Source organism: Mixophyes fleayi, chromosome 12 (assembly GCF_038048845.1).
Source record: "Mixophyes fleayi isolate aMixFle1 chromosome 12, aMixFle1.hap1, whole genome shotgun sequence".
NCBI lineage: Eukaryota > Metazoa > Chordata > Amphibia > Anura > Limnodynastidae > Mixophyes > Mixophyes fleayi.
Window position 1 is genome coordinate 80,028,635 of NC_134413.1, and position 16,926 is coordinate 80,045,560.

A 16,926-nucleotide genomic window follows, 5' to 3' on the forward strand; every position below is an offset into this window, starting at 1 on the left:
CCACCATTCACTTGCACCTGAGAGGACCCTACCATATGGCTGAGAGAGGGTGGTCTGTACCCTATAACCTGCAGCAGGCACAGTGGTCAGCATTGTATTATATATCCGCTCCCGAGCTCACTGCCTGGAGCCCACTGACTAATTACGTCTTACGCATGTTTAACATATTGTAATTTATCTCTTCTGTGGGGCCCTTGTAGCCAGGACTACGGTACCATACCAAGTGTATAGGGCCAGGGCCGGGCCCCTACTGGGCTACCTTGGCCTGGGTCACCTGCATTTTTTTTTTCCTTTAAAATGTTCCTAATAGGCTGCTGAGCCGAGTCTGGCCCCCCGGGGCTAAAATGTGCCAGCCCTCCCCCTGCAGGGTTACATCGCTCAGCCAGGCTATTGGTCTGCGGATATTAGACCAACGTCCTATCCAGACTGATTTCTGAGGACCCCCTGCGCTAATCAGGAGATAACACTCGTTCCCCTGTCTGTATGGACAGTCCTGGTGGAAGCGTGTAATGGAAAAGTCTCAAGATGCCTAATAGTATGGGAACTGCACAATACCACTCCTCTTGTACTGTATGCTGGGCCTAGTTCTCAGTATATGTTCTTATGTATGGGAGCTGCACAGTACCACTCCTTTTGTACTGTATGCTGGGCCTAGTTCTCAGTATATGTTCTTATGTATGGGAGCTGCACAGTACCACTCCTCTTGTACTGTATGCTGGGCCTAGTTCTCAGTATATGTTCTTATGTATGGGAGCTGCACAATACCACTCCTCGTATACTGTATGCTGGGCCTAGTTCTCAGTATATGTTCTTATGTATGGGAGCTGCACAGTACCACTCCTCTTGTACTGTATGCTGGACCTAGTTCTCAGTATATGTTCTTATGTATGGGAGCTGCACAATACCACTCCTCGTATACTGTATGCTGGGCCTAGTTCTCAGTATATGTTCTTATGTATGGGAGCTGCACAGTACCACTCCTCGTGTACTGTATGCTGGGCCTAGTTCTCAGTATATGTTCTTATGTATGGGAGCTGCACAGTACCACTCCTCTTGTACTGTATGCTGGGCCTAGTTCTCAGTATATGTTCTTATGTATGGGAGCTGCACAGTACCACTCCTCTTGTACTGTATGCTGGGCCTAGTTCTCAGTATATGTTCTTATGTATGGGAGCTGCACAGTACCACTCCTCGTGTACTGTATGCTGGGCCTAGTTCTCAGTATATGTTCTTATGTATGGGAGCTGCACAGTACCACTCCTCTTGTTCTGTATGCTGGGCCTAGTTCTCAGTATATGTTCTTTTTTATTGGAGCTGCACAGTACCACTCTTCTGGTACTGTATGCAGGGCCTAGTTCTCAGTATATGTTCTTATGTATGGGAGCTGCACAGTACCACTCCTCTTGTACTGTATGCTGGGCCTAGTTCTCAGTATATGTTCTTATGTATGGGAGCTGCACAGTACCACTCCTCTTGTACTGTATGCTGGGCCTAGTTCTCAGTATATGTTCTTATGTATGGGAGCTGCACAGTACCACTCCTCTTGTACTGTATGCTGGGCCTAGTTCTCAGTATATGTTCTTATGTATGGGAGCTGCACAGTACCACTCCTGGTGTACTGTATGCTGGGCCTAGTTCTCAGTAAATGTTCTTATGTATGGGAGCTGCACAGTACCACTCCTCTTGTTCTGTATGCTGGGCCTAGTTCTCAGTATATGTTCTTTTTTATTGGAGCTGCACAGTACCACTCATCTTGTACTGTATGCAGGGCCTAGTTCTCAGTATATGTTCTTATGTATGGGAGCTGCACAGTACCACTCCTCTTGTACTGTATGCTGGGCCTAGTTCTCAGTATATGTTCTTATGTATGGGAGCTGCACAGTACCACTCCTCTTGTACTGTATGCTGGGCCTAGTTCTCAGTATATGTTCTTATGTATTGGAGCTGCACAGTACCACTCCTCGTGTACTGTATGCTGGGCCTAGTTCTCAGTATATGTTCTTATGTATGGGAGCTGCACAGTACCACTCCTCTTGTTCTGTATGCTGGGCCTAGTTCTCAGTATATGTTCTTTTTTATTGGAGCTGCACAGTACCACTCATCTTGTACTGTATGCAGGGCCTAGTTCTCAGTATATGTTCTTATGTATGGGAGCTGCACAGTACCACTCATCTTGTACTGTATGCTGGGCCTAGTTCTCAGTATATGTTCTTATGTATGGGAGCTGCACAGTACCACTCCTCTTGTACTGTATGCTGGGCCTAGTTCTCAGTATATGTTCTTATGTATGGGAGCTGCACAGTACCACTCCTCGTGTACTGTATGCTGGGCCTAGTTCTCAGTATATGTTCTTATGTATGGGAGCTGCACAGTACCACTCCTCTTGTACTGTATGCTGGGCCTAGTTCTCAGTATATGTTCTTATGTATGGGAGCTGCACAATACCACTCCTCTTGTACTGTATGCTGGGCCTAGTTCTCAGTATATGTTCTTATGTATGGGAGCTGCACAGTACCTCTGCTCTTGTACTGTATGCTGGGCCTAATTCTCAGTATATGTTCTTATGTATGGGAGCTGCACAATACCACTCCTCTTGTACTGTATGCTGGGCCTAGTTCTCAGTATATGTTCTTATGTATGGGAGCTGCACAGTACCTCTGCTCTTGTACTGTATGCTGGGCCTAGTTCTCAGTATATGTTCTTATGTATGGGAGCTGCACAGTACCTCTGCTCTTGTACTGTATGCTGGGCCTAGTTCTCAGTATATGTTCTTATGTATGGGAGCTGCACAGTACCACTGCTCTTGTACTGTATGCTGGGCCTAGTTCTCAGTATATGTTCTTATGTATGGGAACTGCACAGTACCACTCCTCTTGTACTGTATGCTGGGCCTAGTTCTCAGTATATGTTCTTATGTATGGGAACTGCACAGTACCACTGCTCTTGTACTGTATGCTGGGCCTAGTTCTCAGTATATGTTCTTATGTATTGGAGCTGCACAGTACCACTCCTCTTGTACTGTATGCTGGGCCTAGTTCTCAGTATATGTTCTTATGTATGGGAGCTGCACAGTACCACTCCTCGTGTACTGTATGCTGGGCCTAGTTCTCAGTATATGTTCTTATGTATGGGAACTGCACAGTACCACTGCTCTTATACTGTATGCTGGGCCTAGTTCTCAGTATATGTTCTTATGTATGGGAACTGCACAGTACCACTCCTCTTGTACTGTATGCTGGGCCTAGTTCTCAGTATATGTTCTTATGTATGGGAGCTGCACAGTACCACTCCTCTTGTTCTGTATACTGGGCCTAGTTCTCAGTATATGTTCTTATGTATGGGAGCTGCACAGTACCACTGCTCTTGTACTGTATGCTGGGCCTAGTTCTCAGTATATGTTCTTATGTATGAGAACTGCACAGTACCACTGCTCTTGTACTGTATGCTGGGCCTAGTTCTCAGTATATGTTCTTATGTATGGGAACTGCACAGTACCACTCCTCTTGTACTGTATGCTGGGCCTAGTTCTCAGTATATGTTCTTATGTATGGGAGCTGCACAGTACCACTCCTCTTGTACTGTATGCTGGGCCTAGTTCTCAGTATATGTTCTTATGTATGGGAGCTGCACAGTACCACTCCTCTTGTTCCCTAGCCTTGAGATATGCATCTCAGTATCTGCTCTAATTCTGATATGATCTATCGCACAATACCACCTCCCTTGTTTAGCATACTGAGTGCAATTCTCAGTATCTGTTGTTCTTCGTTCTCTTGTTCAATATACTTTGCGGTGTCTTTACCGCGTGACGTCTTATTAACATGTATGAAGCGAGAGCTGCGTGTGATGAGTTGAAAGCGTCCTTGGAAATGTTATTTCAATGTCAGCAGCTAGAAGCCTATAGGTGTAGTGTCCCCATTGTCACACTGAGCGGTGATATAAATCTTTATTAGGTTACGTTGTTAAATTGAGCTTTCCGCTTCTTCCAGGTGAGGTCCTATTACTCATATTTTTTAAGAGGTAGTAAACAAGGCTGCGGCCGGGGTTATAGTCCTATTGAGTAAGCCAGGGCATGGATGCATTTTAAATTCACTATTTTTGTTTGTATGTAATTGGACAAATGCACCCTATGTTTACTTATTGGTTGCTCTCTGCATGCTGCCATATCACTGAATAACTCTGCTGCACAGCCCTAGTGAGCCTCTACAGAAATATAATACATGTATTTACAGTTTTCGTGCCTACGTCCATACAATACTACTTGATTTAAGCACAGCAGGGTTGAGGTTTCCCCAGCTCCAGTGCCCCTGATGTCAGTGGTTGCTAGCAGCCCCAGGGGACCGGTTCTGTGGAAGAAATATGTTTGTGTGAAAGTGGCTGGGTTACAAAGGGCCCCGCCCTTCCACACCTGTGTACAGGTGGGACCAACCCAACACTAAGAGATACGGCTATCGCTGGTCCGTGTTTGTTACTCATCAATGTGCTGGTGCCATTTCACATGTAAGAAAAAGGTCAACGCATCTCGTCCAAATTCTCCAGCTCACTGGGAGTGGAATTTTCAAAACTCGGTGGGGTCATACTTGTAGTTCCACCACAGCTTAGTAGCCACAGCTTGCCTGTCTCAGTTGTTGTCATTTGTGGGGTCGAGCGAATTTAGGGCTTTTTTTTTTTTTTTTATACCATTTATCTAATGGAATCACAAAACAAGGCATTAATAGAATAATTTCAACAGAATACAAATATCTTTCCTGGATTCTAACAGAACATCGCCCCCTAATGGACAAATGTTTGTGGAAAAACAAACCCCCGTATTAACACTTTCTCTGCACTTCCAGCAACACCTCGATCTCAAGAAGAGTATCTCCAGGGGTCTAAAATATATCTTATTTTGCAGTGATTTTTTTTTTTCGGAGCATACACTCTATGTGTCAGGGGATAGATAAGGACTGTACTGAGACTGGTGGAATAATTGTCAAACACATTCACAATTCCCCCATTTAAATTGGTTGTTTGGTTTATAATTAAATTTGCAACTGAGGTTTGAAGAGCAAGGACAGAATTTATATGGAGATAAGAGTCCATTGTGCGTTATCCTACGTGGTGATAGCTTGAGAATGATTGTAGATCCTTTAATGTCAGATCTAATCCCTGATGTGGCTCAGTGGTTAGCACTTCTGCCTCACAGCGCTGGGGTCATGAGTTCAATTCCCGACCATGGCCTTATCTGTGTGGAGTTTGTATGTTCTCCCGTGTTTGCGTGGGTTTCTTCCGGGTGCTCCGGTTTCCTCCCACACTCCAAAAACATACTGGTAGGTTAATTGTCTGCTATCAAATTGACCCTAGTCTCTCTCTCTGTCTGTGTGTATGTTAGGGAATTTAGACTGTAAGCCCCAATGGGGCAGGGACTGATGTGAGTGAGTTCTCTGTACAGCGCTGCGGAATTAGTGGCGCTATATAAATAAATGGTGATGATGATGATGATTATAATCAGTGGTTGTCAGGTATTCAGTTACAGCTTCATACCCAATGTGTTTGCCGTGCGTTTCATCTTACTCCGTGACCCCGAGTCCTTTATCCGCGGTTCACGGGAAAAAACAACGCGGTTGGTTCCTATAAACGTAACATATACCGAATTCTACCGCAACCCTAAATATTATAATAACCTCCAGCGGGTCCAAGGAATTGCGTCCTGCGAAATTGCCGCTGATATCGGGAAACCGGCCTGGTATGACAGCCAAATAATGAACCGCGAACCCTAATCGCAATCGATGGGATCATTAATAAATTAACAAAAAGAGGGCTATGTATTTAAAACCTGGGACAGTCCCTGGAATTTAGGGACCGTTGACAACTATGGATTTTCCCACAACGTATTTTAAAGGGTAACCTGTGGCCCTGTCACAACGGGGGCGGCCATATTGTCGACTGCGACAATATTCAGCCTTTTCAGTTCAATAGCAAGTGCCTCAGGTCTTGGTAGTGTCACAGGCTGCTAATTAATTGATTAAGCTGCCTTCTCATGAACAGTGGTTTCAGCCCGCAAACATGGCCGCCTCCATTGTGTGCAGACGAGAAGTAAACTTTAAGTGTGACTGCAGGGATTCCGTGCGAGGAAACAATGGGCATTCTCCTCATCCAGATTTTTTGACAATGCTTCTCTAGGGGCGTAAGGGCACGCCCACTTCAGGGTGTTTAGAAACACCCGAAACTATTCTCTTATATTGTAAATTTGAATTTCAGTTTATACCTCTCTCTGTCACAGTTCTGCACCCCCCCCCCCCCCCAAAATTTTGCATCTTCCCCCTATTGGATAATCAGGCCCTGGTTCTTTCTGACGTTAAATTCTATCCTTAGGTCTCTTTTATACAGTAAAAAATCCAAATAATCTGGGTTTTTTTTTTAAAAAAAAAATTATATATATATTTATTTTTTTATATATTTCTGGAATTAGGTAGTAGTGATTAGTGCAATTTCTTCATCTCACCTTCAGTTCACTTCTAGAGAATTTAATTCAACAAACGCTCTGCAAATTATTATTGCTTAAAAAGTCAAACAGGAAATTAATTCTGTGTTTTGGAGTTTACAGGTCGGTGCATCCAGTACCTGCGTTAATTACAGCTCATTACAGCCTGTTAATAACCATTTCCTTCCTGCACTGCTCAATTCCACCTGGGATTGTAAAATAGTATACTGGGCTGGCCAGGGAACGGTTAAATTTGGTGACTCCGCCCACACTGTGTATTAACCCCTCCTCCTCTGTACAGGTTAGACCTGTGCAGGTAAATAAGGTGTAGAGAGACGGTGTCCTCAGGTCGTGCCCAGGAGCTTGAACGATAAGGGAAGGACTGCGAATACTCGTTGGACTCTAAACCGAGGTACGTCAGCACAAATTTTGGCTTTTTGGGGACTTGTATTTGAGACCTATTAAGTTACCGGGTGAATTCGATGCCCCCTTAATGCGTAACGTCTGCCACTTCCTGTGAGTCACAGGGAGGAATTCACGTCCAGAGACCAAATTCAGCTCGTTGCTATTAGCAGGAATTGTTTCTCCTTTAAAGATAAATTGATATTAGCAGTTTTCGTGTCCTCTAGACGGAGTTAATTATCAGCGCCTTCGTCAAAGTTCATACGACGAGAGGTCACCTATCCTGTTAATGCTTAACACGTTTCGGTTCGTGGAAAAGTTCCACCGAGTCCTCAAACTCTTTCGAAGCCATTAAATAAGAATTTGGCACAATTGTAAGCGTCCGGTAAATCCAGTTCTGTTGGTAAGAGCGAGGTGGCAAGACTCGTGATGAATACATTCCCTGACCTCACTCGTTTACATTTTTACCCGGTGACGAGGTGGAAGTCGAAATTATGTTTTCGTATTAGTCCTATTTATCAATGGGCGAGATTGGGATTTGTCGGTGTCGTTGACCGGATTGATCGGAGACCACTTGAACGGTCGTTGTGATTGGAGAATTCAGATTTTGTTTATCGGACACGTTGCTTTGTCGCTTAGCGTCTATCGGAGCTCTCTCTGCGCGGGGCAACGTAATACCGGGGTGATGAACGCAGCGATGGATATTTAGTAGACCGTAGACTATATGTGTTTATAGGCTTTATATAGATAATAGTCTTCTCTTTATGTTATAGCGAGTTTGGTTTCTTACATTTACAAAGCCCCGGTGCGTAGACGTGTTTATTCTTAAGCTTAAAATAAAAAATCTATTGCAAATTAAACCCACAGAGTGATTTAATCACAAGGTGTGGTGGCTTCATGCAGATTAATGATGGTTTTTACTTGCAACCGACTCAACTCCTGTCTGACTCAGATGCGACATAAGTTTCCTATCCATCTGACTGTAATTCCCAGCAATGTCTCATATTACGACACAATACAGCGCAAGCGTTTAGGGATTTATTTCAGAGATCCGGTTGGCTAATATATTGGTTTTAGAAACTTTAAAAACATAAATTCACTTGACGGCGAGATTTTTTTTTAACGCCATGTTAATCCATTTTAATGCTGTTTTTTTTGTCATTTTCGAGCGGGTTAACTTTCCCCGACATTTAATTACCTTTTTAACGCGGCAGTTTTTTTTTCATGAAACGGTCCTCTCGCGCTCCAGTAAAAGGTCTATTGAAAGTATAGGGAGCGCGAGAGGCAGCTGCGTTAAAAGCTATTCAATTGTTTTATCTCGCACCGCTTTGGTGTGTGTTAAAAATAAAAAAAACTCTCAAAAGTCTTTGAAAACATGTAATAATGTTGAAAAAAAAAGTTAAACGTATGTATATCACTAATGCCTAACATGTAAAAGTAGCTTGTCTTGTGAAAAAATAATCAAATAAAATAAACATAAAAAATAAATAAATAAAATCACTAAATAATCATATTTTTGTATGTTTTTGGTACAAATATGAATGTAGTAATGTGTTTTGACATGGTATGGATGATTCTATGGTAAAAAATAGTTCAATTAAAAAATATGCTAAAGAAAGTACTGTAATGTAGATATTATCAATGTGTAATGCAATCTAATGTATGGAAATGTATGCAAAACCTTTGACCGCGTTAAAACTCCCCTAAACTCTCGCCAACATAACGTGCGGGGGCAGCGTTCCCTCTTTTTCAATTGAATTGCACGAGATTTCGCGCCGCGCTAACTAAAAATGGCCGCTATTGCAGTTACAAACCCGCGGGAGATTTTTTTTTTGTTTTACGCTGCGAGGGGAAAAAAAAAATCTCGCGGACAATTGAATACCCCCCCATAGGTTGTGATGGCACAAATTGATACCTGCTTTTTTGTTTTGCTTAACAGATCGAATTGAAAGAAGCCACCAGGACATAAATGGCAAGGAATCAGTTTAAACCGGAATCAACTCAAAGTTTATGAAACTACTTCTACATCTTCGAAGCCTCCACAGAAGCCAAACGATGTGGATGTAAACGGTGTATTGGGATCGGCCAAAGTCAACGGAACCAAAAATGGACGCGAGGCAACAGGTACTCGTCAACCTGGACGGTTCTCAGGACAAAGCTGAGGGCAACGGGACGGGTCTTGTGTTGAAGGACACGCCAGAGCAGAAGAAGAAGTCTAGAAGTGTCGGGTTCTATGAATTGGACATCCTGAAATCCTCCAATTTGGCTGAAGCCACCGAGGACAACAAGACCGTAAAGTCTGTGGATGTCAAAGATGAGACTTTGTCTCAGAAGAACAAAGATATGACCAATGGGTTCTTGGATCATCCAACGGATGACCCGACTTGTAAAAATGAAGACCAAAGTCCCAACTACTTTGACCAAACTTCGTCATCCGGCTGCAGAAAGCTTAGTAACCCAACCTGCCTTTGTAAAGACTGCGTAGAGAACTATATTAATTTATGTGAAGAAGTCCAGGAACCGATCAACACTGACCAGGAGAACAATGGTGATGTCTCGTTGAGCACCGACCGTGCCTCCTTAAACTCCAACAAGAGCATGAGTGGCCTTGAGACGTCAAGACGTGAAGACTCGTCAGATGATGAGTTTGTGGGCAGCCGGCACGAAGACACCCAGGTTACCCTTCCCTACCCCGATAAGGGTCGCCCGCCGGACTGTATCACCAGGCTGAGCAACGATGGTCTGTATGAGCCTAACCAAGACTCCGCGGGGAAGAGAGACGACAAATACGAAAGAGAGGACAAGATATCGCAAGTTGCTTTCTTTGTGGAGCATGTCCCGCTGGAGGAGCTGTCTAGGGGCACCCAGAACATGGGGCATTCGGAACTGGTGGAGATCGAAAAAGGAGATCCGGAAACGGAGCCTTTAGTCCGTATGTCGCGGAGACCGACCGACCTGGAGTCCCCGCATTCAGGGTTCTGTCGTTGCCACGGAGGCTGCCTGAAAATAGTGGGGTCCTTTGTCACTGCCATGATCATTTTCCCGGCTTTCCTATATGGGGCGTACGCTTGGCTGCCCTTTGACGCCCCGATTATGCCAGATATACCCACCCGGCTGGTGTACACTTTAAGGTGTGCCGCATTTGCCTCATTCCCCATCATACTGGGTAAGGAACGATGTAAACCTGTCTAATTCTTCATAGGTTCCATTACAAGTAACTCATCAGGAAGTTGGGATAAAAACAGGGATATTGTCAGGTAAACTACGATTAGGTACACCCTGTGCGTGTCCACCTTTATTAACAATGATCAACTACCTGCCTCTTCTTTTCTACACTTCTACCATGTATTTGTGTGGTTTTATGCTATTGTTGGAGCCAGGTGCTCCAGATATAGAAAATTCCTTCCTGAGCACCTAGAAAAAGCCAAATGATGCCTCTGGTATATCCCCAGAGGCACGTCAACCTTTTCTGACGCTAATAACATTTGCCAAAAGGGTGGAAACTATGAGAGGAAGGGATAATTCTCTTTAAAAATAAAAGCTATTTTAAACACTTAATGAATAAGACCATGGCGGAAAACTATATATATATTTTTTAAACGATGGTACTGACGTATTGAAAAAACAAATGTTCCCTCCTGATTTTGCAGCTACAATTTCATAGACATAAATCTTCTGCATTATAAATGATGAATTGCTATTTTTATGACTGTTTTCCAGCCATAACAACCCTGATAAAGAGTTTGCTAATTGCTAACAGCATTCCCTGCCTGACCATAAACCTAAGTTGATAATATTTTGCTTTCTGTTCCCTCCCCAGGTGTTATTATCCACGGGATCTCGCGCCTCTGCGTCTCTTCGTTTGACCCCTTCAAACCCCGGGAGCGGGAGGTGACCATCCACCGGCGGTTCGTGAAGCAGAGCACCTTCCTCTTCGTCCTGTACTTCTTCAACCTGGCCGTGCTGGCCACCTACCTGCCCAGGGGTCAGCTGAAATTTATCCCGCTGCTCACCTGTCTCTTCTCCCTGTCTCAGTAAGTGTCCCTGAAATACAACCGTATCATATATATATATATTTATTTATATTTTTTTTAATTATGTAAATGTCATTTCCACAGTCAGTATAGTGCTAAGTATAGAACAGCTCAATCTAATTTAACGCTTTTGCATATACACGGGGACACTTGGAGCAGTGGGAGGACACCTCCCCGCCCCCCACGCAGATTGCCACGCCCCCTCAGGTGCTACACAAAGGCCCCACCCATTGTCAATCACAGTGCCGCTGTGGGCGTCAGTCGCAGGCTAGGAGTTTGGCGCAATGATGTGACATCACAACCCGGCGCCACGGTCCTAGCCTATCACTGACAGTAAGAGCATACTTGACAACTTTTCCTTGTTGGCTTCAGGGAGATCCCGGGAGAGGTGGGCGTGCGGAGACGGGGCTTCACAAATCGTGCCATTTTGGCCCCGCCCCCTAAACAATTGTCACAATTTTGGCCAATTACAACAGGGGCGGAGTTAAGATGATGCAATATTTGCGTCATTAAGCTGAGTTTGCCTAATGGTAGCACTAGATTTATAAATGCATTTGCAGGGGCTGCCATCTTGGGTATAGGTCTACCTCTCGTGAGGTAAAAAGCTTTGCGTAGACAGCAACAGTAGCACTGCAGCAGGCAGACACACGTACCACCTAACAGTCCCTATTTTTACGGGACAGTCAGGATTATCCAAGGCCAAAAGGACGAGACAGGGGCTTCTAGATGAAGTATTTTTCCCACTCTCCACAAGGGGGCGTTGTTTCATTGGAGTCTATGGGCGATGCTTTATTTTGTAAATAATATAACTAACATCTTATTGCGCTGATATTAAACACGATAGATTAAAAAGAGAGGTAGATCTGAGCCGTCGGATCCATTCATTTTAATAAATAAATGACATTGGGAAAACTTTCAAGAAATAAGGCGTCAATCCAGTTATTACGGTTATTAGACGTGGCATCGTGCCTTTACGGTCATAGAGATGCTTAGTGACCTTTTAATACACTTAGAATTTACACAGGGCCGTCGACAAGTATGATGTATATTGGTTCAGCCACACAAAATGGCCGCCTGTCTTGTACGTCGGCTTAAATGGTGTCCATGGTCCTTACATAAGGTTTTGCAGCCCATGAATTCTGTAAATAGATAGGATTCATGTCACTAACAAGCCTTATTCCCTTATTACAGGCTGATTTACTGGCTGTCCTCCGCAGTCGGCCGATCTTTCCGCGGTTTTGGCTACGGCCTGACGTTCCTGCCGCTGGTGGCCATGATGATTTGTAACCTCTACTTCATGTTTGTGGTGGAGCCGGAGAAAATGGTCTTCCTGGGGAGTAGGGACGTTTCCCAAAACTGAAACCATGGCCCTGCCATCCTCCATGGATAGACTGACTAACCCACCACCGTCTGTTACAAAATGGCCGCCGTCGTGTTCCCAGCTCCTTCACCCTGGACCTTTCTAACGTGTGTTATTGCTGATTGTTTCACTCCTCGCTCATCTTTGCACAGTCGTTTCTTTTCACAATGTTACATAACGATGATTTTGAGAGTATTGGGCTGATGTACAGTAGAATAAGCTTTTTACAGGTAAAATGCTATAACCAGTCTGACTTAACATTATATTTATATGTGAGAAAATTTAGCATCCAGATTGTTTTCCTTTTTAAAATAAACAAAACAATGTAGGACAGGATAAATATTACTATTACTATCTTATTAATGTTTTTAAAATGCATGAAAAATGTTTTCATCTAGCCTTGAACTGGGTGAGAAAACATAACTGCATTTGCTAAGTCGGGTTATAAATGTACCAGGACCTACATTTATATCTATACTGATGGTCAAATTATAGGGCAAGGGGTGCTTTAGATAATGTTTCATCTATGTGCAATTAATAACATCTACAAATTTGACAGGAAAAATCACAATGCTAATTTATTTGTGGGTTTAAGGGGAAAAATAGTCCTGTTTATAAACAGCGCCACCTTGTGGGCAAAATGTCATGAAACATAGAACTTGTGTGGACTTCACAGGCAATAATGTTATATATAAATATATATATATAATAATGTGAATGATTTGGGGAAGGGTTTTAAAACATGTTTCAAGGAAGGAAGTTACAGATGTGATCATCAGATTTTTCTTTTTCACTTCAGCTATAAGTATTTGTGGACACTTTCCTTTTGGGTAATGTCATTATAGCTCCTATTTATTAGAACACTTTTATCAGATTGTAAATAAAACTGTGATTCTGATTACTGTGACGATTCTGAGTTAAAATGCAAAATGTACAGTATCAAAGGTTGTAACGGGGTAATGGGTATTTACTACAGACCAGTGACATCGCTGAGAGTGCAGCCTATCCAGTCTCTAGGAACCAGTGACATCACTGAGAGTGCAGCCTATCCAGTCTCTAGGAACCAGTGACATCACTGAGAGTGCAGCCTATCCAGTCACTAGGAGCCAGTGACATCACTGAGAGTGCAGCCTATCCAGTCACTAGGAACCAGTGACATCACTGAGAGTGCAGCCTATCCAGTCACTAGGGACCAGTGACATCACTGAGAGCGCAGCCTATCCAGTCACTAGGGACCAGTGACATCACTGAGAGTGCAGCCTATCCAGTCACTAGGGACCAGTGACATCACTGAGAGTGCAGCCTATCCAGTCACTAGGAACCAGTGACATCACTGAGAGTGCAGCCTATCCAGTCACTAGGAACCAGTGACATCACTGAGAGTGCAGCCTATCCAGTCACTAGGAACCAGTGACATCACTGAGAGTGCAGCCTATCCAGTCACTAGGAACCAGTGACATCACTGAGAGTGCAGCCTATCCAGTCACTAGGAACCAGTGACATCACTGAGAGTGCAGCCTATCCAGTCACTAGGGACCAGTGACATCACTGAGAGTGCAGCCAATCCAGTCACTAGGAACCAGCGACATCACTGAGAGTGCAGCCTATCCAGTCACTAGGGACCAGTGACATCACTGAGAGTGCAGCCTATCCAGTCACTAGGGACCAGTGACATCACTGAGAGTGCAGCCTATCCAGTCACTAGGGACCAGTGACATCACTGAGAGTGCAGCCTATCCAGTCACTAGGGACCAGTGACATCACTGAGAGTGCAGCCTATCCAGTCACTAGGAACCAGCGACATCACTGAGAGTGCAGCCTATCCAGTCACTAGGAACCAGCGACATCACTGAGAGTGCAGCCTATCCAGTCACTAGGGACCAGCGACATCACTGAGAGTGCAGCCTATCCAGTCACTAGGGACCAGTGACATCACTGAGAGTGCAGCCTATCCAGTCACTAGGAACCAGTGACATCACTGAGAGTGCAGCCTATCCAGTCACTAGGGACCAGTGACATCACTGAGAGTGCAGCCTATCCAGTCACTAGGAACCAGTGACATCACTGAGAGTGCAGCCTAACCAGTCACTAGGGACCAGTGACATCACTGAGAGTGCAGCCTATCCAGTCACTAGGAACCAGTGACCTCACTGAGAGTGCAGCCTAACCAGTCACTAGGGACCAGTGACATCACTGAGAGTGCAGCCTATCCAGTCACTAGGGACCAGCGACATCACTGAGAGTGCAGCCTATCCAGTCACTAGGGACCAGTGACATCACTGAGAGTGCAGCCTAACCAGTCACTAGGGACCAGTGACATCACTGAGAGTGCAGCCTATCCAGTCACTAGGAACCAGTGACCTCACTGAGAGTGCAGCCTATCCAGTCACTAGGAACCAGTGACATCACTGAGAGTGCAGCCTATCCAGTCAGTAGGAACCAGTGAGATCACTGAGAGTGCAGCCTATCCAGTCACTAGGAACCAGTGACATCACTGAGAGTGCAGCCTATCCAGTCACTAGGAACCAGTGACATCACTGAGAGTGCAGCCTATCCAGTCACTAGGAACCAGTGACATCACTGAGAGCGCAGCCTATCCAGTCACTAGGGACCAGTGACATCACTGAGAGTGCAGCCTATCCAGTCACTAGGAACCAGTGACATCACTGAGAGTGCAGCCTATCCAGTCACTAGGGACCGGTAACATCACTGAGAGTGCAGCCTATCCAGTCACTAGGGACCGGTGACATCACTGAGAGTGCAGCCTATCCAGTCACTAGGGACCAGTGACATCACTGAGAGTGCAGCCTATCCAGTCACTAGGGACCGGTGACATCACTGAGAGTGCAGCCTATCCAGTCACTAGGGACCAGTGACATCACTGAGAGTGCAGCCTATCCAGTCACTAGGGACCAGTGACATCACTGAGAGTGCAGCCTATCCAGTCACTAGGAACCAGTGACATCACTGAGAGTGCAGCCTATCCAGTCACTAGGGACCAGTGACATCACTGAGAGTGCAGCCTATCCAGTCACTAGGAACCAGTGACATCACTGAGAGTGCAGCCTATCCAGTCACTAGGAGCCAGTGACATCACTGAGAGCGCAGCCTATCCAGTCACTAGGAACCAGTGACATCACTGAGAGTGCAGCCTATCCAGTCACTAGGAACCAGTGACATCACTGAGAGTGCAGCCTATCCAGTCACTAGGAGCCAGTGACATCACTGAGAGTGCAGCCTATCCAGTCACTAGGAACCAGTGACATCACTGAGAGTGCAGCCTATCCAGTCACTAGGGACCAGTGACATCACTGAGAGTGCAGCCTATCCAGTCACTAGGGACCAGTGACATCACTGAGAGTGCAGCCTATCCAGTCACTAGGGACCAGTGACATCACTGAGAGCGCAGCCTATCCAGTCACTAGGGACCAGTGACATCACTGAGAGCGCAGCCTATCCAGTCACTAGGGACCAGTGACATCACTGAGAGCGCAGCCTATCCAGTCACTAGGAACCAGTGACATCACTGAGAGCGCAGCCTATCCAGTCACTAGCAACCAGTGACATCACTGAGAGTGCAGCCTATCCAGTCACTAGGAACCAGTGACATCACTGAGAGTGCAGCCTATCCAGTCACTAGGGACCAGTGACATCACTGAGAGTGCAGCCTATCCAGTCACTGGGGACCAGTGACATCACTGAGAGTGCAGCCTATCCAGTCACTGGGGACCAGTGACATCACTGAGAGTGCAGCCTATCCAGTCACTAGGGACCAGTGACATCACTGAGAGTGCAGCCTATCCAGTCACTAGGAACCAGTGACATCACTGAGAGTGCAGCCTATCCAGTCACTAGGAACCAGTGACATCACTGAGAGTGCAGCCTATCCAGTCACTGGGGACCAGTGACATCACTGAGAGTGCAGCCTATCCAGTCACTAGGAACCAGTGACATCACTGAGAGTGCAGCCTATCCAGTCACTAGGAACCAGTGACATCATTGTAGGTGTACAGATCATAGAATTGCACAATTGCATCTAAAATTATTTCCGGTATAACCACACTATTAGTAGTTTTGAAAAATCTAAGCAGCCTCCAAACCTTTCGCAACCAGAATCAGTATCTTGCACTGATGAGACCTTATATGGTCTGTGAGAGTCTAGATATTGGCTCTTCCTCTTCAGTATCTGCATTAAATGTGGTCATTTACTTAAACATACCTACAAACCCTCTCTGTTTTGGGGAGGTTTATAAGGTATCTCACAGCAGGGAGAGGAGAAGAGTTGAGTCTGACATGGTCCTAGGGACACAGGATGCTATAAGGTCGCTCAATGAATGTAAGTAACTTACTTTAAATAAATCTGCCACACTGACAGCTCGGAGCTCTCCCACCTGACAAACGTGGCACGGTCTAGAAAATGACTATAAAGGACCACGAATTGCAGATAACACGATTACATACGACTGAAAACTTTATAACTTCATGATTTGGGAGCACTAGATATCAAATCCCCAATCATCTTGTGTTTTAGGCTTAATATCCATTTAGTTTAATAGATTTGGGGGTTCCTGGAGTAACCAATTCGGATGCACAGATAAAATGTCAGACTGCAAAATCACTGTATTAATAATCAGGATAAGTTAGCGATGGATTCTGTACCAGCCTGCAGT

At 45.0% G+C, this 16,926-nt stretch overlaps 1 protein-coding gene across 2 annotated transcripts; it reads left to right on the plus strand.

Moving 5' to 3' along the window:
- The first annotated feature begins 6,741 nt into the window (after nt 1-6,741).
- TMEM79 (transmembrane protein 79) lies at nt 6,742-13,154 on the plus strand. Of its 2 annotated transcripts, none has more exons than XM_075191791.1 (4): nt 6,742-6,872; nt 8,802-10,028; nt 10,683-10,896; nt 12,088-13,154. In XM_075191791.1, exons 2-4 carry the CDS (start codon nt 8,969-8,971, stop codon nt 12,254-12,256), a joined length of 1,443 nt encoding a protein of 480 aa, XP_075047892.1. In that variant the 5' UTR covers nt 6,742-6,872; nt 8,802-8,968; the 3' UTR covers nt 12,257-13,154. The 2 variants fall into 2 exon arrangements, with proteins under 2 accessions (XP_075047892.1, XP_075047893.1); XM_075191792.1 differs by lacking the exon at nt 6,742-6,872 and adding an exon at nt 7,029-7,265.
- Nucleotides 13,155-16,926: the final 3,772 nt, after the last annotated feature.